This window comes from Monodelphis domestica, chromosome 4, assembly GCF_027887165.1.
Source record: "Monodelphis domestica isolate mMonDom1 chromosome 4, mMonDom1.pri, whole genome shotgun sequence".
Lineage (NCBI taxonomy): Eukaryota > Metazoa > Chordata > Mammalia > Didelphimorphia > Didelphidae > Monodelphis > Monodelphis domestica.
Genome location: NC_077230.1, coordinates 186,622,774 through 186,647,596, shown reverse-complemented (window position 1 = coordinate 186,647,596; position 24,823 = coordinate 186,622,774). Strand labels below are relative to the sequence as shown.

At 35.4% G+C, this 24,823-nt stretch overlaps 1 protein-coding gene across 2 annotated transcripts in view; it reads left to right on the top strand.

Annotated features, from left to right (window-relative positions):
• Window positions 1-24,823, top strand: part of CHN1 (chimerin 1) — a 275,820-nt gene that overhangs the window by 53,696 nt on the left and 197,301 nt on the right. For both annotated transcript variants that reach the window (XM_007494411.3, XM_056794021.1), the window contains exon 3: window positions 9,974-10,012. In XM_007494411.3, coding sequence (XP_007494473.1) covers window positions 9,974-10,012 — 39 coding nt within the window. The remainder of the gene's footprint in view (window positions 1-9,973; window positions 10,013-24,823) is intronic.

The window sequence follows — 24,823 nt, the reverse complement described above, 5'->3', positions numbered from 1 at the left end:
AATGTGGCACTTAAGTGGACCATTGTGAGGACTCTCAGTTAGTTTGCCAATTGGTTAAGATGCACATTTTCTGGAAATCATGAAATAGGCAGAGAGAAAATCCCAGAGAGGTGTGTGCATTTCTCAGGAGAAGAACAAATATTATGTGGGAAAAGGACTTTGGATTTTCTCCTCCCCACTAGTGTGACAGTCAGGTTCCGGAATCTATCTCTGTTTACCTTCTTGATTGCTGCACTATATTGAAAGGATTAGAATCAGTAGAAGAGGGTTGTTTGCAAAGTCTGTTTGCCAGTACTGGTCAGTCAGGCAGAGGAAAGGTTTCTGAGGACTTGAATAAAAGGCCATGCCAGAGAAGTGAGGTTTCTATGTCTGTTCCGTATTTCATTAAGGAGGCTTTGTCTGCCTGCCCAGGCAGGCCACTGAAGGGCTTTTCTTATTATGAGACAAAGAGGATTTGCAAAGTTTTTGTTACTAGAGACTCTGGTAAAGGAAGGCACATGAGGCACAGTGGCTATGCTGGGTTAGAAGTAATCTCCCTTCTGTAAAAGTTCTGGGTCATTATTCTCTGAAGAACGGAAAATAATTAGCTTTGGTTTCAAAAATAGTTTATACTCGTTATAAGTGAATTGTGACACATCAATTTCCAACTTGGAATAACTTTAAATGACTTTATTTTCTTCTGAGGGTGAACTTAACTGACCCCATTTGGCTGTAACTTCGCAGGATAAAATTTTAATTGTTAGAGGCAAACCTTTTCCCTTTCATCATTTACTGTCTTTTCAAGGGAAGGAGTTTATTGAGGATATACTGTACTTATAAGCTTAGGAACCCCTTTATTCATGTGAGTTTTTAAAAAATCTTTATAAAAAATTTGCTTTGATTTATTTATGTTTCCAAAGAAACATATATTTTTTTAATGAAGGAAACTTCACTAATTTGGTTGCTATTGCCAATTTTCTTTTCTTTCGTTCTTTTTAAAATTAAATTATTAACATTTAACATTTTACAGAAACCTAGAGATTTAAATATTCAGCAGATTTTTTAAATTTAGGCATCTTTCCTTTTAAAATACAATGCTTAATATAATTTCCAAACATTTTGCTTCATGTTGAAATATTTCTCTGGGGTCATAGGCACCTGGTTGTTGTAGTATTATCGTTCATGTTTGCTGCACAATAAGAGTAGTAACAGTTGGGACCAAGGGGGAGGTCAGCCTTGAATGCTCTGGATTTGGGAAATTAAAGGAATATAGAACATGCCAGGTGGTTGAAATGGGAGAAAGACAATCCTCTCTACCACTGTGTCATTCCTGTACAGTGAGAAAACCTGTGATTTCATAAATAAAAAATTATCTGAAATAATTGAGCCCTTTGCTTTGAATTGTCTGTCAGTTTTTGACCAGCTTAAAAAATTTTGACAAAGCTGAAAAGATTTCCTTACTGAAAATTCTAATGATCATATATTATTCTAAAGCTGTAAAGTGTTTAAGTTTGGGCACCAAAGGCTAACAATCACAATTTAGAATTTTTAAAAGATTAAAAAAAGAGATTTCTTTTTGTTATAGAAGCTATGATTTATCTTAGTCATTTTATACTCTAAAACTGTCTAAACTTCACCAGAAAAATTATTCAAAACTGAAAAACATTCAGTATGGAGATTATAAATATGTATATATAATATATATGCATACATATGTACTGAGCAGTATATTTGTATCTATTTGTCCTTTAGTTGGCAAGGAAAATACATCATTACTATAAGTGTTTGTGATTGCTGGGGAAAAGACCAATGACTCACTTATTCCATCAGGGATATGAAGAAGCTAGATAGATTCTCTCGAATATGATTAGTAGTTAGTATCATCAATATTTAGTCAAACATGTAACAAAAGAGAGATTAGACCTTATCCTAGCAACCAGTGAACATTGAATGGATAATTTGTGTTGTAAATTATTTTATACAATACCAAGGTTATACTATATGCATATATTAAAAAGATATGCATTTTGGGAACTTTCACTGATGAAATTCTCTCCACAACTGGAGATAAGAATGCAACCTGCCTTTGACTTAATAAATAAATCCAAGAGAATCTCCCAACACGCAAAGGATCATACATCTACTAAGTGACAGAGGGAGAATTTGAACCCAACTTCACATTAGTCAGCCCCTGAGCATTTATTAGGTGCCTTTTATGTGCTACATACTAGACCCTGGGAATAGGAATATAAAACTCAAACAGTTATTGAGCTTATATTCTGTCAGGGAAAACAATGTGTACACATATGAGTAGACACATACATGAGAGACAAACTAGGGGCAAGAAAGATAGCTGTTGGACCTGGAATCAGGAATACTGAAGTTCAAATCACTACTCAGACACTTACTAATTCTTGACTTGTAAGTGCTTGTTGGCTTGATCCTGGGCAAATGACTCAACTTCTGCTTAACTCAGTTTCTTCATCTGTAAAATGAGGATGATAATAATACCTATTTCCCAGGTTTGTTGTGAAGATAAAATGAGATATTTGCAAAGCACTTTGCAAGTCTTAAAGTGTTATATAAATGCTAATCAAAATATATACAAAATAATTTTGTGGGGTGGTGAGTGTAGGGAAGAAGGCAGTAACACCTGAGGTTTCACTTAGAAGACATCATTCCAGAGGAAAATATTTCTTTTGTACATGGATCCTTGATACTTTCCTGTCTCTTCTGAGAACTTATTAATAATTCCTTTTCTCTTATCATAAATTTCTCTTTTATGTGACTATTTCCCTGCCACTTATAAGCATTCATTGATTTCCCCATACTTAAAAAACTACATACAAAAAAACACCCTTCATTTTACCTTGCCATCCCACCCCTTTAAGTTGCCATCACTACAGATCTCTCTCTCTCTCTCTCTCTCTCTCTCTCTCTCTCTCTCTCTCTCTCTCTCTCTCTCTTTCTCTCTTTCTCTGTCCAAATAGTCAATTCCATTTCTTGACCACTTGCAATCTGACCCCACTATTCTTCTGATACTGTCCACCTAAAGTTACTAGTGATCTTTTGGTTGCTAACTCCAATGCTCTTTTCTCATTTTCCTTCCTCCTTCATTTCTCTGCTGCTTCTGACATTATAGTCCATTCTTCCTTTTCTTCCATGACGTCCTTCATGCTGATCTTTCCTGGTTCTTCTACCTTTCTGATGACTCTTGCTAAATCTCCTATTTTGACACGTTTGATATGTGTTCTTTAAGTGGGGGGGGTACCCCTGAAGATTCTAGTATAAGCCCTCTTCTGTTCTCCCTCTTCTTTTTTGCTTATCTCATCTACTCCCAGGGTTTCAGCTTCTCATAGTGGTATCCAGAGGTGTAGGGTATTTAGTCACAAATAATTTTCTTATATCCTAAGTATCTTGTCTCTGGTTTCCTTCTTCCCTTCACTCCACTGCTATGACATGTACTAGTACAGAACTCTAAAGTCTTGAGGCACGGAGGAGAACATTGATTGATTTTCCTCTGCCCAGAGTAAAACCCATGATAGAGGATTGACCCCAAATACATTTCAGTTATTCTTTTCATTGTTCCCAGAAGCTCCTTTCTTTAGCCAGCTTTATGGAGAAAGATGTTCTTTCATCCTCACTCCTTACTCAATTGTACTCTCTTTCCCTTGCTTGGTTAGGCTGAGCCACTGCTGTAGGGGTCACAACCAGGCAAGGGACTCCTAAAGCAGGGCTCTGAGACACAAGTCTGTTAAATTGTTTGTACTGGCACCACTCAATGTTAGAGTGAACTGACAGTAGGGGCTCTGAGCTTTTAATTTCTCCCAAGTTATTTCACAAGACTTTTACCTTGTTCAGCAAATCAGTCTTCTAATGGATTCAACTTTTGTTGCTATAGATTTGGCACATTGTTTTTTTTATTGTTGTAGTTTGTGTTTTGGGGGTTGGGTTTGTTTTTTTTTTTTAGTTTTGAGGTTACAAAGTTTTGTGAAAAGCAACTACTCTGCTGGATGCTTTGGCTACTTTGTCATCATGCCACCTAACAGGCTTTTTAAAAAGATGTGTTGAATTAAATGTTTATTGAATTCTATATTGAATTTTTCCTGCCATTTCTGTATTTTGAGTCATTAAGTATTCAGATCCTTTGACCTTGAGCTCATACTGAATTGAGGTGGCTGATAAATCTCCTTAGCTGATGGTCTCAGATTCCTAGGTCTTCTGTCCTGGAGAGGAATATTAGATTTGGGGGCTCCATGTTACAAGATGAGCTGCCTAGGTTAAAACCCAAAGCACCTTTTTTAAGGATTGGCATGGTAGAAAGCCATAAATACCAGGGTGAATTCTGGAACTCTGTGGGCTCATGCTTATTATCTAATACCTCTAAACTACTTGGTGTTCTTTTCAGAAGAAGGAGTGGATGAGGTAAGAACTAAAGAAATGAGATAAGGATGGGAGACTCTAAATCCAAAGTGTGTGTGAAAGATTACAGAAGAGAGGAATGCAGCGAAGAGCTCTTCTGTGGTGGGAACACCAAGGTGCTGACCTAGAGATAGACCTAAACAGATTTTGTGGAGAATGGAAATATATCTATGTATTAGGATGGGAGTGACTGCAGCAGCCTCATCATAAAGTCATGTATTTAGATCTGAAAAGGACTTTAGAAGTCATCCAGGCTGACCCACTCATTTTACAAAACTGAGGTCTAGAGATGTAAAGTGATTTGTTCAAAGTCACACAGTGAGTGGCAACGTTGGATTTTAGGTGCAGGCTCATTGACTGCATATTAGGTGGTCTTTATAATGTGTCATCCAAGGTAAGCTGGCTGGTCAGGCATACAGCAGGAGCTTGAGAGAGTAGGAAGGAAAGGAAAACAGATCCCCCAGTGACAACATCAAAAAGAAGGAAAGAAGAATTCTTAGCAGCAGTCAAATGTTGCCTTCGGTGGGGGGGGGAGTGGAGAGAAAAGAGAGAGAGAGAAGGGCATTTTAATGTAACAAATAAATAAATAAATTTAACTTAAAAAAGAAAAAGATATAATAACTTCAAGGAAAAAAGAAAAAGGCAGAAAAACTCAAATGGAAAATGTATCTATGTGGTGTTTGGGTTATTGTTTTTTCATACATGTTATAGATTTTGTGGGAAGTCACTGAGTTTATTTCCTTTACTATTTTATAATTTTGATGAGTTCTCACTGAGTCATAGACTATTGTTTAAAAAGCAATAATGGATGTCCCTTTCCATTATACCTAAGTCTCTGGGTAGGCTTCTCTAACAAATGGTAAAAGAGCTGGAGAGAATCCTTGAGATTTCTCTTTGGAGGTAGGCTAGCAATATTCAATGCTTATTGGCTCTTGTTCCCTTGAGGACAAGTGGATGCTTTATGTTAAAAGAACATACTCTTCTCTTTCCTATGTTTTCTTCTAATTTCTTCAGTTCTTTTGCTATATATATCACAAGATGTATGTCACTCTCTTGGGAATAAGAGGTTTGCTAAGAGAAGAAAAAAATGGCTTGAAGCTTAAAAGAATTTTTGGTGAATCAAAGCTATGATATTGTCAATTCCTCTCCAGCTTTTTTTAAAATATAATTTATGTTGATTGAAGCAAAGCATAGAGTAAGAGATAAGTTAATTTATCCAGGATGGAATCTGTTAGCTTATAGTACTTGACCAATACAAGGATGAAGACTTTGATTTAATTATCTTAATGATTATTTGGTAATGTGAAACTTAGCCAAGTGGTCACTTTACCTGCTTAGATCCAACTCTTTGTCTTAAGAGTCAGGAGGTGCCTAGTTTCAAACCTTGCCTTTGGCATATTCTCCTTGTGTAAATGGAGGCATCACATACTCTCTTTGCCCCTCAGTTTCCTTACTTGTAAAGTTGAGGCAAACTCTTAGTACTTGCCTCATATGTTTAAAATGTACTTTGAAAAAAAAATTTAAATGATACAAATGCCAATTATTTTTATTATTGTTGCTTTAACCAGAAATACAGTTTAAAAACAGAAAATACAGAAAAAACTTCTGAGATTCTGAATGAATATCACAAAGTCTAATATATACTCTATCATTTCATTTACAGAAGCCCTCACTCAGAGCCTTTATAAAATTTGATTTTTAAAAATGAAAAATGTGGCTAGTTTCCAAACCAATAGCATATTAGAAGTAGGGAAAGAAACGTCTAATGGTGGGTGCTGATAGCAAGAGCTGTTATTTAACATTTAGGGAGGAGACAGAAAAACTCTAAAAAGCAGACACAAGAACTCAGAAAGCACAGCAGTCTGAGAGCATTTAGCCCTACATAACTCAGAAGGTCCCAAGGACACCATTGTACAATAAATCATTGAGGATCAAGAAGCGACAGCTAGGGGAAGCAATGGATAAACTGCTGAGCCTGGAGTCAGAAAGACTCATCTCCCTGAGTTCAAATCTGATCTCAGATACTTAATAGTTGTGTGGCCCTGGGCAAATCACTTAACTCTGTTTGGCAATTTTCTCATTTGTAAAATGAGCTAGAAAAGGAAATGACAAACCATTCCAGGATCTTTGTCAAGAAAACCCCAAATAGGGTCACCAAGAGTTGGACACAACTTAAGAATGAATGAAAAGATGGACTGAAATTGATTATCAAGAAAAGGGCAATATATCAAAGAAATATGTAACATCTTTTAGAAGATTTTCTGTCCAGAATAGTTTGTTAGAAAGAGATTTGGGTGTAGACAACTTAGCTATCCACAAGGACTAATTCCCAGTTTAGTTTAATTGAAGTTTTACTATAGTAGTTATGAAGAACTCATAAAATTAGGGAAGAAATCAGATTTTATATTCTAGCATATAAAAACAATTATGAGTTTCTTTACTTTGAACTTCTGTCAACTCATCAATTATAGAACATTTCTATCCAAATTGATCATCTTATCAGATAGTTCAGTTCTGTTCTTACCCTAAAAGTCCTTCCATTAGAAAATATTTCTAAAGGCTAAATTTAGCTTTAAAACATTTTGTCCTTATCCACTGTCTCCTTCCTTCTAACCCACCCCCAAAGCCTCAACATGGCAGATCATACTCATCCTTTAAAGCAAACCTTCCTACCTTGCCATCATTTCAAGTTGTTATCTTCCATCTTTTCTTCCTTTTACTTACTGTGAAGTTTTTTTTTCTGTTTTCCTTGAAACCCCTAACCTGACTGACATTTTGTGCTCCTTGTGGAAATAGTATCACATAGTAGATGCTAGTTTGGTCCATGAGGAACAATTTTTAACAGACTTCTGTAGTGCTCTAATTATAAAACCAGGGAATGGAATTTTTTATTTTATTTTAAAATGAAAAAATAAAACAGGGTCAAATTCTTTTCAGCTAAATAGCTTTTGGTGGGTTCTTGGAGGAGGTCAAGTTTTAGGAGAGGAATTAGCTGCCATGAAAATTGGATTTTGGATTTTGGTTGTTTCTTTTAAAAAACATTTTTGTGAATAATATGGAAATAGTTGTTGAGTGATAATACATGTATAACCCAGTAGAATTGCTTGTCACCTCTGGGAGCGGGGAAAGGAAGGGAGGGAGGGAACATGAATCATGTGACCATGGAAAAATAGTTTAAAAATTAAATTACATAAAAATAAAATAAAAAACATTTTTAGCTTAAGGTTGTTTATGCATTGGCAATATTTAATAGGTTTTTTACCCAGTTGCCATCTTGCTAAACATCTTAGGGATTTTCTTGCTCCCAAACCACAGCATTCCCCAGGGCCAAGTTTCTTAAGATAAAGCTACACTGGCATTCTGTTGACACATCTGCCCCAATGGTAGAAGCTGCTGCAGCTGCTTTTAACTATGGGATACATAACATCCAAAGCAGGTCTTTTATTTAGCATAATCAGCTGGATTTTGCTGATGAAAGACCAATTCTATATTATCCTCTCTATCCTCCCCTGGTTCTTCCTTATGTAATTCTCTTCTTGCTTTTTAAAATTTAGACCTATGGTTTCATTGATAGAAAGAACTACCCTGCCAATCGCAAATCACCGATTTCCCCTTCATGTCTGGAATATCTTCCCTCCTCAGCTCTGCCCACTAACCACCCTGACTTCCTTCAAGTTCCAACTAAAATGCATTCTTTTATTTATCCTTCTTCAATTTCTCTTAATTCTAGAATTAATATTTTTAAATTTTCACTGGAATGTATTCATTACTAACACTATTTGATAACATAATGACATAGTAGGCACAAATACCAAGAGGCATGCACAATCTTTAAAATACAAGGTTTTTCACAAGTAGTTTGTCAAGTACAGTATCATTATTTGGTACTAGACTTAAAAATGACACTTATATTCTTCATTTCTTATGTGATTTGTAATACCATAATATTGGTCTAGTCATGCATTGGTAAGAAGTTCAAAAGTGGTCTCTTTTTCTTCTGTTAATCCTTCTCAGTAAGAGCTAACTTCTTATAACAGGAATCATCAAAAGGAATGCCTTCCAGCAATTCTAGGATTTTTTTATCCTTAATTTAAAAAATTTTTTTTGAAAAACCTTACCTTCTCTCTTGGAATTGATACCATATATTGGTTCCAAGGTAGAAGAGTGGTAAGGACTAGACAATGGGTCACATAGCTAGGAAGTGTCTTGAACCCAGGACCTCCCATCTCTGGGCCTGGCTCTCAATCTACTGAGCCCCTGAGTTGCCCCCCCCATTACAATTTAATGGCATTTTACATTGAAGGCACTGAGCTCGCCTTTGGTAATTATTTCCTATTTATCCTGTATATATCTTCCTTTTTATATATTTGTTTGTCCATTGTCCTCTTCATTTGGTTTTTAAGCTCTTTGAGGACAAGCTCTATTTTGTTTGTTGTTGTTGTTGTTGTTTTTACTCTTTTTGTATCCCCAGCACTTAGCACAGTGCCTGGCACATAGCAGGCTCTTCAGGCTTATATTGTTTGCTTGACAATATGCTACCTCTGCTTTCCCTTCATTGCCTGTGTGACTTACCACCCTTCAACTCAATCCTTCAATAACTGTAGATTAAATTTATGAAGAAGTTTTACAAGGTGCTGTGCATTTATTATCTCCATGACCCTTCTAGGATCATTATCTTTATTTGCTAGAGAGGAAAATGAGTCTCACAGAGGCTGTGAAGTGACCAGGGTCACACATTAGTTAAGTAGTAGAGCAAGAGTTTAAACCTAGGCTTTTGGGCTCAAAGCCTAGGGTATGAAAGAAAGAGTAGATAAAGATGTATCCACAACTTGCTTCTCTGTTCCTACCTCTGTCTCTGAGTGTCTGAGGCAGAATTGGACCTGAGGTCTTCCTGACTCCAGGTCTAGGACTTTACCAGCTACACCTATAAATCTGAATGTTGGCTAGGGGCTGAGTTAGAGATCTGGTATTGTTCAGTTGTTTCAGTAGTGTCTGACTCTCAGTGACCCTCTTCTGGGGTTTTCTTGGCAGAGATACTGGAGTGGTTTGCCATTTCCTTTTCCACTCATCTTACAAATGAGGAAACTGAGGCAAACAGGGTTAAATTACTTGCTGAGGGTCATACAGCAAGTATATGTCTGAGGTCAGATTTGAACTCAGGAAGATGAGTCTTTCTGACTCCAGGTTCAGCACTCTCTACACAGCACCATTTCTCTGATTTAGGGATTAGCTCAGGTCATTCCTACACTTCCAGTCTAGTTGCCTAGCGCCAAACTCTGAGTACCAAGTCCATGATCCCCTCCATCCCTGCTCCACACTTCTTTCCTGGAGGTTTTGTGATTTATGATCTTGGGCTATAATTTCTCCTTCAATTTCCCAATTTTTCCCTCAGTCTGATCTTCTTTTAAATACCTACTAGAAAAATGAAATAATATTTTCAAGTAGCAAAATTATTAAGGATTTTAAAAATTCCTTCCTACTATAACCTGGAATTTGACTAAAAGAATAATAATGTAGGGCATTTAGGTGATGAACACTTTACTAATAATCCTGTTTTAATGTTTTCTTTCAGATACAGATGAATATAGACCTCCTGTATGGAAATCTTACTGTAAGTATGAAAATGAAAATCTAAACATATTGACTATGCTGAATATATTACTATAATAAAAACAGCAGAGGAAGCAAACAAAACAATTAGTCTGATTGCTACTAAAAGCAATGTAATGATCCAGGACAATTCTGAGGGACTTAAGAGAAAGAATGCTATCCATATCTAAAAAAAGAACAGTGAGAGTAGAAATGCAGAAGAAAACATGATTTATCACTTGTTTATATGGGCATAGGCTTTGGGGTTTTGATTTTAAAAGATTACTCTATTACAAAAATGAATAATAAGGAAATAGAAGTCAAATGATAATATATGTATAACTCAGTGAAATTGCTTGTTATCTCTAGGAGCAGGGATGGAAGAAGGGAGGGAAACAAGAATCATGTAACCATAGAAAATTTTAAAAATAAAGATAAAAAACCAATGAGAAATTTTGGATTTTGACCCATTCATGAATAAACAAGTAATACACAGAAAGATGGTTTAAGTTTTCATTATAGTCATGATCGTAATGAAATATAGCCATCTCTGCAAAATTCATTAAGGGCCTACATTTTTGGAAAACTTGCACTTTCTGCAGTAAATATTCATGTCTACACATGTGCCCAGAACTCAATTTCCTGGAGTTGGAGCTAGCTGCTTCGGAACTGCAGATGGATCTGGTAGAGGAAAAGGGAAACTTTTTTTTTCTGTTCAGCAGTTTTTATTAGCAAATAGAAACAAATAACTTATTACTTGAAAAATTATTTTAAAAACTTTTTTGCAACCTGAATTCAACTGTTCAGTTTCCAACTCATACTTTTTTAAATTTATTTTTTTTATTTTTTAAATTTTATTTCATTGATTAAGAGAATTTTTCTATGGTTACATGATTCATGTTCTTTCCCTCCTCTCTTCCCACCCCCCTCCTGTAGCCAACATGCAATTCCACTGGGCTTTATATGTGTCATTGATCAAGATCTATTTCCATATTATTGATGTTGTACACAAGGGTGATTGTTTAAAGTCTACATCCCCAATCATATCCCCATCGACCCATGTGATCAAGCAGTTGTTTTTCTTCTGTGTTTCTTCTCCCACAGTTCTTTCTCTGGGTGTGAATAGTGCTCTTTCTCAGGAAAAGGGAAACAAAATGAATTCAATTATTCACATTCATTTTAATTTCTATTTTCTTTGCATGCAAGAAGGATCCCTAACTGCAAATTGGTACACAAGAAAGCTACTAATATAGGAAGAAAAGAGGCAATGAATCAAAAGGAAAAGCACATTTCATTTAAGAATATATTTTTCCATTGGAGCATATGCAAAGGCATATTGATTGGTGCATACAATATAGCTCTTCCCATCTTGCATTTTTAAAAGATAAAGATGGGATCCTCTTCATCCAAGGATTTATTATCCACATCCCTATAGTTACTATGGGTTTTGTTTGGTGTGAACTTTTGATTTCATTAGTTTTGGGAAGTCCTAATGAAGAAGTTCTCTTTCTGTAGATCAGCAACTGTTTTGCAACTTTGTGTGGAGTCCTGAACAGGTCAATGACTTACTTTTTAGGGTAAGTGGTGGAACAAGTCTTCCTAAGTAGGAAGCTGGCTCTCTAGCCACTCTGCCATGTTGACTTTCTAGAAAACACTTAGGGATGCAAAAGTTATCACTACACTGAAATACTAATGAATGACTAGTTAGAAAATTGGTTCCTACTCAGCCATCCTTTCTTGATTAGTTCAAGCATCTCTCCCCAATGAATCGACTGACTTTGTAGGTCTATCCAAAGGATTAAGAGAAGCACATGGGAAAATTGATGAGGACCTTGAATATGTGCTTCAGAAATAAAATATGCAATGGAAGATGCCATATCATGTTATATAATTTTTAAAAAATTGTTTGTTACATTAAAATTCCCATGTATCTAATACCTCTCTTCCTCCCTGCATTAGAAAAGCCTATCACTTGATTTATATGCACACACACACACATATATATGTACATATATATATATGTCTTGACTGTTTCTCTTCATCAGTTCTTTCTCTAGAGTTGAATATACATAAATCATTCTTCAAATAATATTTCTGTTATTATATATGATGTTTTCTTGGTCTGCTTGTTTCATTCATCATAATTTCATGTAGTTCTATGTTTTAAAAATTAATCTGTTCATCATTTCTTATGGCAGAGTAGTATTCCATCACAATCATATGCTACAACTTGTTTAGCAATACCCCAATTGATGGTCCTCCCCTCAATTTCCAAGTTCTTTGGCATCACAAAGTGAACTGTTATAAATAGTTTAGAACATATAGGTTTTCTTCTTTTTTTCCCTGATCGCCTTAGAAAATAAAGCTAATAGTGGTATTATTGTTGGGTCAAAGTTAGATGCAATTTTATAATTCATACAATTGTAACAGAAAAAATGCTCCCCACATACCAGTAAGTACTTGACACTTTCTTTGTTCCTTCTAAGAATTAGTATGCAAATATCTCTATAACCTACATTTTGTTAAATATAAGTAAACATATTTGCATATTTGTTTCATTTTTCAAGATAAAGTTCTAATCAAACATTTTAAAAAATATTTTCTATTAAATATTGCTACCTATACTGTAGATTCACTTTAAGGGCCTTTTAAAATTTTATTACGAGTTATCCTTGGATAATGAAAACTACCTGTATTTTTTATGAAATTTCCTACAAAAAATGCCTAGAAGGAAAACAAATTATTTTCATTTCTCTTCTCTGACTACTAGTCTCACCATTTAGCAGAAAGTTGGATTTTCCACCCACCAACTACTGGTGTTTCCTAAGGTCCCTTCCACCTCTAAATCTTATAAATCTACTGCTCTTAATATTCTAGTCATTTTAAAAAATCAAAGGAGAAAAAATAAAAACTAGTCTCCACTATTAACTTAAATTTGCAAGCAAAGATATATTGTATTTGGATATTGGCTATTATAGAAGTAGTTAAGAGTTCAAACAAAAACCACTTTGAGTAATGGAAAGAAAAATTGGTATTTTCAATAGAACCTTTTAATATCTTTTTTAAATGTAAAGAGTTTGTCTTTCTTAGGTACCTAATGTTCTCAAGTTGCTGAGGTTTGGAGACTAAAAGAGTAGCTAAATTTTGCTTCTTACATTATGGTCCCCAAACACTTATAAATAGATATATAGTTTTCCATTTTAAGCTCATTATAGTAAATACAATACAAACAGCCTATAAAAATTGCTATAGATGCTTTTTCATCTGCTGCTACCTTTCCATCTCTGGAGTATGTAGTTCAAAGGGTACCCAGGATAACTAATGTACTTTACTCTAGGCAGCTTTTTGTCTCCTAATACCATTGGCTGGCAGCCTAGTTAACGTTATTCTAGGTACTCACTGTTTTTAAGCCACCATTTTTTCTTTTCTTTCCTTTTTTTCCTAAACTGTGACTGGTGCCCTTATTGCTGAAGGCAAAGCTATTTATTCAGCATGTAGAACTGTTGTATGACTTTTGTTGGAATGTGGTATACTTTCCCCTCATAAGGCTATTGATTGGTGCCTATCGCAGGTGTAGTTGTTTTTAGTATCTAAAAAAAAATCTTATGGTTACCATTTGTCTAGGAAAACATAATATTTTCAAATGTGGTTGGCAGTTCTGTTGCCTGTGTATTTCCTCATAACTTTAATAGCCTAAACCCAACACCATGGTAATAGCTGAACTAGGAGAAAATTAAGAGCCTGAGGTTTCTGTTATGTCTATCAAGTCAGAAATCTTTCCTTTTAGAAACCATGGCAATTAATTCTGGTTATTAAGTTTCTGTGGGAAGGCTTATTTTCGATTAAACTCTTTTTCCCATAAAAATCTACATTAGAGGTGACATAGAACTAATAGGAGAGATCACCTTGTCACCCCTGAGACAAGGCAGTGGGCTGTCTGGACCGCTGAAGTCAGGTACTCTCAGAATTACCTAACAGAAATCAGGAAGGAAGGGCAGAGACTCAGAAAATTTAACTCTTCATTGCCACAACAAGCAAGCACCTAGTCTCTAGGTCAGTTAAACCTCAGGGTACAGGCATTTTGGAGCCATGGGCTATATGGCTTTCACTGGCTCACATTACTCAAAGGAAAAAGTAAGAATTAAAGCATCAAAATATCCTCCTGAACCAAAATACACCATCATTTGCACCATTTTGGTTCCTGGGGAGAGTGGGCTCAAATTTAAAGTAGTTACTACTAAGTGATCCCTTCATCAAATTCTCTTCCAGGTAGGTACAGATATTTGACAATTTGTTTGCTTGCCTACAGGACATGCATAGTCCTTGGCTGTTGGGTAGATATTTTGTTGGGATGGGCTGTGCAAGTGACTCCTTGAGGAATGCTCTGGCTCCTGTCATCTGTCTTGGCTGCAGGAATCACAATAGCCACATTCTACTGTCATTGGACCTCTGATAGGTTCTCTAATCTCTCAGAGCTCACTAGTGGTTTGTTCCATCTTTATATTCATCCATCTAAGAGTAAAAATGAATAAATGCAATGAAAATAGCTGTTGCTCGTTATCTCCCCAATCTGGAGGCTTAGAGCAATTTCTTGCCTCAGTTGCCACCAGGAAGAAGAAGAAAAAAACTTGTTTTGATTTGTTTATACTTTTTATATGAACTCCCTCTTTCAACTCAACAGTCAATTAAAATATTTTTCTTCAGCTTGCAGTAAGCAGACAGGAAATAGTTACAGAATGCCTATGATAACTGTCAATTTGGATAGGCTCATTCCTTTATACATTATCCTGCTCTTTCTAGAAGCAGGCTTATTAAAGCCTCTACATAAGTTAGCATCAGCTAGAGTCCCTTATTACATCCTTTGAGGTCTCCTCATCCTCCCATTGGCTCATCCTCCCCTTTACAGAAAAAAGTATATGGAGTTCTAAATCAAATCTAACCTCTGACTCTTATTCTCTTATGAGTAGGCAAGTCAATTAACCTCTGTCTGACTCAGTTTCCTCTACTATAAAATAGATATAATAGCATCTAGTTCCCAGTATTCTCATAAGGTTCAAATGAGATATTATTCATAAAGTGTTTGGCACAGTTTCTTGCACATAGTAAACATGACATGCTCTTCCTTCCTTCCTTCCTTCCTTCCTTCCTTCCTTCCTTCCTTCCTTCCTTCCTTCCTTCCTTCCTTCCTTCCTTCCTTCCTTCCTAAATGTAATGTTATGCTTTTAGAAAATTGGAAAGGCACAGTGTGTCTTTAAGTAAATTTCACTAAGACTCTCTTTTTAAAATAATTCTGGTTTAGTTGAACTTTTAAGATAATATGAAGCAAAATCTCATAAATTCAGTAAGAGAAAAGTCAGCCTCTGAAGTAATGAGACATTTAATAAAAAATAAAATGAAACTGTGTTATATGCAAATACAGATAGTAACTCGAACAAGTTAAGTACAATTTTAAAATAAGATATTTGGGAGTTTAATAAGCATGTTTGAAATAAACATATTTGTACATATCTTATCAATTATGAATTAGATAAATGCAAATCAAACTAACTCTGAGGTATCATCTCATGCCTATCAGATTGGCTAAAATGACAAAAGGGCAAAATGACAGATGTTGGGGGGAATATGGAAAAATGGGGCTGCCAATACATTGTTTTAAACCCTTACCTTCCATCTTGAAATCAATACTGTGTATTGGTTCTAAGGCAGAAGAGTGGTAAGGGCTAGGCAATGGAGGTTAATTGACTTGTCCAGGGTCACATAGATAGGAAGTGTCTGAGGCCAGATTTGAACCCAGGATCTCCTGTCTCTTGTCCTGGCTCTCAATCCACTGAACTACCAGCTTCCCCCTGCAAATATATTATTGGTGGAACTGTCAACTGATCTGACCATTTTGGAGAGCAATCTGGAATTATGTTTAAAAAGTGATAAGACTGTGCATATACCTTTTGACCCAGCATCGCCACTACTATGTTTATTTCTTAAGATGATCAGGAGAAAAGAAGAAGAACCTATGTATTCTAAAATGTTTAATAGCAGTTCTCTCGGTGGTAGCAAAGAACTAGAAATTGAAAGGATGTCCATCAGTTGGGGATGGATAAACAAGTTGTGGCATATGATTGTGAAGGAATACTACTGCACTCTAAGAAATGATGAGCAAATTAATTTGGGAAAAACATGGAAGGATCTGCATGAAATTATGAAGGGTGAAATGAGCAGAACCAAGGGAATATTATATACAGCAAGAGAAATGTTTAAAGAATGACTTGTGTATGTTCACCTCCATTAAAAGAACTGATAAATAGAAATAAGTAAGATATAGTTATGTATGTATATATATATATTTGTATTGGTCCAGTGATGCTTTCTATATTGGGGGGAGAAGAGGGACAGAGGAAGTTAACTGGGTAGTTTAGTGCAACAAGTGAACAAACAAATAAATAAGATTGAACAAAGGCTTGAAAGGAGATAGTTTCTCATACTCCCTCTCAACAACAATAATAGAAATAAAATGAAAACATCCAAATAGAAGAAAAGGGGTTAAAAACCTACATGAGAAAATGAAATTCAACTGAAATAGAAAATATGTAAAATGATGAAAAGTGCCAATACAATAAAAAAAAAAACACCATGGAACAATTGAAAAAGACAAAATGCTTAAAGCAAAACAAATGGGAAAAGAAACAATGCAAAATATTCTGAGCGATGTTGTCAGATAGATAAATAGTACACCTACAGAAATTAAGCAAAAATTAGCAATGTTAAAAAAATAATAAGATTAAATAAAAGTTGAAGAAAGTTAAAAGAAAAAGCACAAGGGAAAAACTCAAACTTGAACTAAGACTAGGGGAAAAAAGATCTGGAGTAAATATTCATATCACAACCCTTAATTATGGGAGTTCTCCAAGTTCTGTTGTAACTGTTTTCTTCCCCCTCTACCATCTCTTGTCTTGATACCCTAATCAATTTCTATGGGTTTAATTAACAAGTTTAAGCATATGATTCACAGATACATCTATCCAGCTCTAGTCTTTTCTCTGAACTTCAGTCCCACATTACCAGTTGCCTATTGACCATTTTTAAAACCCTTATCTTCCACCTTTGAATGAATACTGTGTATTGGTTTCAAGACAGAAGAGTGAAAAGGGCTAGGCAATGGAGGCAAATGACTGGCCCAAGGTCACATAGCTGGGAAGTGTCTGAGGCCAGATCTGAAACAAGGACCTCCTGTCTCTAGGCCTGGCTCTCAATCCACTGAGTCATATAACTGCCCATTCCTATTGGACATTTCAAACAGAATGGTCAAGCAATATCTTAAATATAACACCTCCAAAATGAAACATCATATTTCTTCCAAAATCCTCCCCTCTTTCAAACTTCTCTATTTATGACAAAGCGACCACCATCTTTTCAGGCTCTCATGTTTATAACCATGGAATTAGTCTGGACTCCTCATCCTCCCTCACCTGTCACATATTGTCAATTCATGTTGTTTCTGTCTTCACAATATCTCTCATATTTGATTTTTTTCTCTCTACTTCCCAGTCACCACCTTGGTTCAGAATTTCATCAATGCTTACATAAATTATTGTAACTGATTCTTAATTTAATTTTCTGCCTCAAACCCTTCAAGAATCTATCCTTCCCAGACATTGGTACCAAAGTTATTTCTCTTAAAGGTCTGATCATGTGCCTGTTATGGACAAAAATATAAACTCTTCCGTTTAAGCTTTAAAATCCTGTACAATGTGACCACTGTCTATCTTTCCAGTCTCACTTGGAATTACTGTCCACACTTCTACCTGACCTGCACTTCACAATCTAGCCAAACCGACCTTTTAAATTTTCTTCATACATTGTATTCTATCATCTCTGTGTCCTTGAACTGGCCACACCACATGCTTAGGATGTACCCTCGCCTTACCTCTATGTCATAGAATCCTGTTCCTTAAAAGAATAGCTCTAGCATGATCTTTGATATGAAGCTATTCTGGATCCTCCCAACTGCTAGTACCCTCTCTCTCAAATTATCTTGTATTTAAACATGGTGTATATAGTCATACTTATTCACTTTATATTTAGGCAGCCTGTAAGTACAGTGGATAGAATTCTGGGCTTGGAGTCAAGAGGATCTGAGTTTAAATCCAGCATCAAACATATATTAGCTGTGTGCCCTGGGGAAATCACTTAACCACTACCTGCTTCATTTTCTTCAACCATGATATGGGGATCAGAGTAGCATCTACATTCAAGAGTTGTTGTGAGGATCAAATCAGATAATATTTTTAAAGCACATAGCATAGTGTCTGGCATAGAATAAATATGATGATGATGGCAGCTACATGGCAGAGTAGGTAAAATGTCAGGTAGAATAGGAAGATATCTTCTTGAGTTCAATCATGGCCTCAGACTTTTACTAGCTGTAGGAACCTGGACAAGTCACTTAACCTTGGTTGCTTCTGTTTCCTCATCTGTAAAATAAGTTGGAGAAGGAAATGGTAAACCATTCCAGCATCTTTGCCTATAAATCTCCAAATGGGGTCAGGGACACAACTGAAATAATTGAACAAATAACAAATTAGTCTTTACATAATTACATATGTACTCTCCCATAATAATGTGAGCTCCTTGCAAAAATGAATTATTTCATTCTTGTATTTGTATCTTTAGTGCAAAGCATAGTTCCTTATATACAATAGGTGATTAATACTTATTGATTTATAAGGAATTACCAATATGAAGACTATAATAGAAAACCTGAAGGAAAGGAAAACAAGATAACTAATTCAGGTCAGTTGGATAAAAAACAGACTAAAAAAATACCAAATTATCTAAAGAATTAGAAAATGTGAAGAATGAAGTGACAGAACAAGGAATAATTTCAGGATTAGTAGCATCCCAGAAGACTTAAGAGAGACAAAAAAGTATGAGCACATTTAAGGAATTGGTCAAAGAAAACTTAACCAGAATGAACAAAATCATACAAAATATATTGGCATTTTACAAAAATCTATAAGACACTAACTTTGAGAAATCCAAAAGCCACTGCTCCTAGACAAATGTTAGTCAAGCTCTATAATGATAAAGAGGAAATATTCCTAACTGTGAAAAGAAAGGCAGAAATTTAATACCAAGGAATTTTAATTAGGTTGATAGCAAACTTCTCAAGGAAGATTGCTATGACCAGAACTTCCATTCCATTTTAGTCATATAGTCATTATCACTTACATGTATTTTACTTCTGTGATCCAGAACTCTGAAATTCCTCTGACCATAATTTCATGTCTCCCTGTTTCATTTAACCTAGCTTTCCAAGTTTATTTCCTCTGATTTAGTCTTACTTTCCCCCTTTCAAAATCTTGATTCTATAGTAAATCAATTCAATTTCACATTTTCCTTTGCTTTCACATCCCTTGCTCACCTTTCATGAGGTTATAAGATTTTAGACTTAGAACTTGAAGGAAACTTAGAAGTTATCAACTTCCTCCTTTTACAGAGGAAGAAACTGAGTCATAGAGGGATTAAATGACTTTTCTTCAATCACAGAGCTAGTAAGTGTCTGAGGCATGATTGAAATACATATCTTTGTGACTCCAAGTCCAGCACTCTATTAACTATCATGAAAATATCCTCAAAGTGGCAGTTTTTATTACTGCTTCTTGCTTCCCAAATCCCAATACTAGATGACCCTCAATATCTGCCTTCTCAACTACTTTTCATGTTCTGTTTAATACTGCTGAAGACACACAACTGTGATAACTAGATCTATTAAAAATCTGTTATCTGATATTAACTGGAGACTTATTACTGCCAAACATTCTTTTTGTTTATCCTTGATATACATTCCCTATCACAATCCCCATCACATCTTTTCCAAATCTTTTCTTCTTTCCTCAAGTCATCTACACCATTCTTTTTTGTTTCTCTCAACAAAATATTCACCTAATATTTTACAAAGTAAATTGAGGCAATTTGTTTTGAGGTATCTCTTCTCCATAATATGACCCCTCAAATCCCTTCAACAATATACCATATTATTTTTTTTTCTATAGTCTTAGTGGAATATATGATCGTTTTTCTTGTCTCTAGGTCTGGCTCTCAATCTACTGTGCCACCTAGCTGTCTGTCCCCTATGATTCTTTTTCTTGCCAAAGCAAGTCCCTCAATTTTAATCAAACAATCAACTAACCAAATCAGCAAGTATATGTTAAACATTTACCATATATAAGGCACTGTGCAAGGTTCTAGGGATAAAAAGACAGAAATCAAACAGTCCCTGTCCTAAAGAAGCTTATTATTTATAAAATGAAATTATTTTATGCCCGATTCCATTCCTTTCCATTGCCTCTGATGTGGCCCCCATTCTCTTTCATTTTTAATCAAATATAGTCATTTTTATTAAGTTTACTAGCCACATCTGATTTTAAAAATTCAGCACAATACTTGCTATTAGAATCGCATATGGAATAATTGCAAATGGAATCCCCAAATGCCACTTATTGTTTTACTAAATATATATTATGATAGCTACCAGGATTAGTTATAAGATGGACATTTGAGAAATATGTAGATTTTGAAAAAGGAATAAAAGAAACATTGCAGTTCTAATATTAAATATAAATGACATAGGCTTTGCAATAAAAAAAAACTATCAAAATGTCAGTCAACAAGAATTTAGTAAGACAATGTGCCACTTAGCTGGGGAAAAAATATTTGTTCTAGCTTTGGAAATGTTGTTCTCAATTGTCCTTAGAAATATCACGTTATAAATGGGATCTGGTTACCTTGTAGCTGTTTGGAATGGGGGAAATACCCTAATGCTTTGCTTTAGTCCAATCCTCACTCTTTGGCTCTATCCAGAAAAGTACTGATATACTGATGAAATAAAGGGGGCTGTTTCTATAAAAAGTATGGCAGGACCCCCCAATTCAAAACTGACTTGTCCCTTAGGAAACTCTGTATAAAGGAATTGGCCTTCAGATTTGGAAAAGCCCAAAATATGTAAAACAAGATAGTGTGTCACCCTTATGGTTGGTGGGGCTAAGAAGAGTCTGAGGAGCAGGGAAGGTGCATATGATGTAACTGGACCACAACTGACAATTTTTCATGATGGGTCTTCTGAACTCTTTTTCAAGTAAAATGGCCCATGTTTATTTAGTTGGGAAAAGGATTGAGCTGGCAGTTGTGCCCAGACTAGACCTCTTAAGACAAAGGATTATGTCTTTGCTTACAAGTATATATGTATATATATTTAAATGAAGAATACAAAGAAACAAAGAAAAACCTATAGGAAGCAAAGCAAAGCAAGATCAGTAGAATTGAAAGTGCACATATATTGACTTCTGATTATCTGGAGGAAAAGAAAACAAAGTCTAAGATGGCAGAACTTCAGCCAGACTTAAAAAAAAGCACCAAGCAAATGCAGTTTTAAAATTTGCTTATTGTCTTTTGAATCATTTAGTTTTATTTTGTTAATTTCTGAGGGTTTCATGTGGGATTTTGTTTCTCATTTTCTCTGTTTATTTGATCATTTGTCTTTGTTGTTGGCTATTCTGTTTGTAATGTTTAAATTTTTTAAAAATTCCTTGCACTAGGGCTCTTCTCAAGTTCTTGAGAATGCTTAAAATGCTTTGTTGTTTTAAAGAGTTCAATAATTCATCCCATAACTTTATTTACACCATGAATAACTGAGCAGTCCATTCCAGCGGAATATAGAGGTGAACTCCAGCCCCTATCAAGTGATCAAAATTTTCAAAGGAAGGGGGGTCTGAATTAATGATATCTCATTGTTTGATGGAGTTTTAAGAAACTGGTCTTGTTGACAGGTCCTTTTCTTTCCTGAATATGGATTGATTCTGTTTATAGTCTCCAAAGTTGTTTTTACTCTTTGTTATTGAAAGAGAAGCTTAACTATAATGTCACCATCTAAATCCAAGCTAGAGACTTTTATCTGAAAAACTCTTTTCTGTTGTGCTATACTCTGTGTGTGTACTGTTGTGCTGTACACCCTTATCCCACCACTCCATGCCCGGCTCTTGGGATACAAAGAAAGACAAAAACAGTTCTGGCTTCAAGGAGTTCACAATCTAATGGGAAAGATAACATGCAAACAACTATGTAAAACCAAACTACCCATATGGGATAAATGAGAGCTAATCACAGAAGGAAGTTACCAGCATTGAGTGGGACCAGGAATGATTTGAAGGAAGTCAGGGAAGCCAGGAGGCAGAAATGAGGAGAGAGAGAATTTCTTGCATGGAGGGTAGCCTGGAACCAGGAGATGGAGTGTTTGGTTTAAGGAACAAGCAAAGGAAGGAAATGTCACAGGATTATAGAGTACCCAGTGAGGAAGGGACCATAGAGTAAGGTACAAGAAGGCTGCAAATGTAAAGGGAGACAGGTTATGAAGAGCTTTAAAAGCCAGACAGAAGATTTTATTTAGATTCTGGATGTAAAAGGGAACCCCTGGAGTTTAAAGAATAGGGGGCTGACAAAGGTACTCTGACTTGCACTTTAGGAAGAGCATTTTGATAGCCAAGTAGAGGATGGAATGGAGTATGGAGACTCTTAAGAATGGAGATCAGCCAGTTGGCTATTTCAGTAGTCTGGGGTGATGAAGACCTGCCCCAAGGTGGTGGCAACATAAGAAGAAAGTAGGAAACATGTTTCTATTTGAAATGTTTAAAAAGTAAAAATCGACAGGACTTGGCAACAGATTGGATAAGCAAGATGTTTTGAAATTAACATAAGAAAAAAGAATCAAAATCTAATTGTGTGTTCAAACATTGACACTGTTCCCAAGTTTATTTCTTGCCTACAACATGTGTTAAAATGTTATATTTTTAAACTTGAATTGTTGAATCTCAAAAACATTTATGAAGCACCTGAAATATACAAGGTACCATTTTAGCACTGATTATGATGGGAATACAAAGACAAAACAAAAAGAATAAATAAAAAATCTTTACCTTCAAGGGGCTTACATAATACTAGCAAGAGACAAGGTAAATAGTTAAGGAAATATAAAATAATGTTTGATAGAAGAGAGCATTTGCAAAAAGGAAGGCTTCCTTTAGGTAATGGCTCCTTAGTTGAACCTTGATGGAAGGGAAGAATTCTAAGAAGAGGAAGCGAGTAGATACTTTATTACAGGGTATTGGACAGAGCCTATACAAAGGGACAAAGGTGAAGGATGGAATGCCAACTTGGGGAAACAACTAGTTGATTTGAAATGCAAAATTTGAGGAGTGTTATTGTTGTTCAGTCATTTTTCAGTTTTGTCTGACTTCCTGACTCCATTTGAGGTTCTCTTGGTAAGGGTACTGGAATGATTTGCCATTTCCTTCTTGAACTCATTTTACAGATGAGGAAATGGAAGCAAATGGAGTTAAGTGACTTGCCCAAGGTCACACAAATAGTAAGTATCTGAGACCAGATTTGAACTGAGGAAAATGAGTCTTCTTTACTCCAGACACAACACTCTATCCACTATACCACCTATCTTCCTTGAGAAAGAGTGTAACATGAAATAAATCTGGAAAGGTTGACTGAAATCAGGCAGGAAATGGCTTTAAATGCTGAGTTGAGGAGAGTCCATTTTACTCAGGGAGATTCTGAAACCAGTAGAGTTACATAATCAAGTCTAAGCCTTAGGGAGACTTGAATCACTATTTTATACTTGTTACTAACATTTTACATCCTAATGGCCATCATAACCCCTTCATTAAGAGAAGTTAGTTTTTCTTTTTCTTGATGAAATATCTAATTTCTCAACTTATCTACCCCATAGGAGAGAAAAAGAAAAATTAAGCTCCCAGATCTATTTGCTTAGATTTGTTTTTAAAGAATCTATAGGTTCTCTTCAGAAGAAATGAAAGGGTCTCTGGGAAATTGAATTTCCTTTGAGGACTTCTAACTTCTGTCCTATGAGGTAGATAAGGTGAGAAATTAAGAGACATTTCATCATGAAAAACCTTTTCTAGTCCTTTCTTGAGGGAGAGGAAAAAGCAACATTTTTTTTCAAGGTATTATCTTCCTTTGCCATCAGAACCAGATCTAGGTGAAATTATGAAGCCAATAAAGTTTGACTTAAGGGACTCCAATTTTCTGTCTGCCCCTTTATGCTTCTTTCCAGAAATAACTGTTCCTTTAACCCCCACTAAGAAGCTTAGAACATTCACATTCCACTTCCTCACTTAGTTTTCAATAAAGTCAAAGATTTAGAGCTGGAAGTAACCTCAAAGGCTCCTCATTTTACAGATGAGCAAACCAAGACTTAAGCAGTCTAAGTGGCTAGCCAAAGGTCAGATAGATAGTAAATATCAAAGGCAGAATTTGAACCCAGGTTCTCTGATTTGAAGGGCAGTGTTTGCTCCATTCTCTCATGTTGCCTCAACAATATAGCACATAGATTTCAAAGTAGTACATAGATTTTAAACCAAATATATGGTATTAAATAGAGCCATATGAAATACATTTAATAAACATAACATCCAGTCTCAGAGTTTCTGAGACTGTCGGGAATCTAACCTAGAATCATTGCAAATAATCTTCAAAATGAATGATCCATATTAAGATAAATATGAGTTGACTCTACTGTCAGTGTTTTCCTTAAGCAAATTATTCCAGCTTCTGGGGAATACTGACTACTTTAATTCTAAATGATTCTTCTGAATGAATGTACTTTGAAAGTAGATTCTGAATCAGTTTCTTCTGTATCAGAAAGTTTGGATTTCTTTGATAGGTAATTTTAGAACTCAAAAGTTTTCATTGTAAATTAGGAAAAAAACCTCCAATAATCTGTAATTTTGAGTGCTTCCCTCCTCCTCCTCTGGAT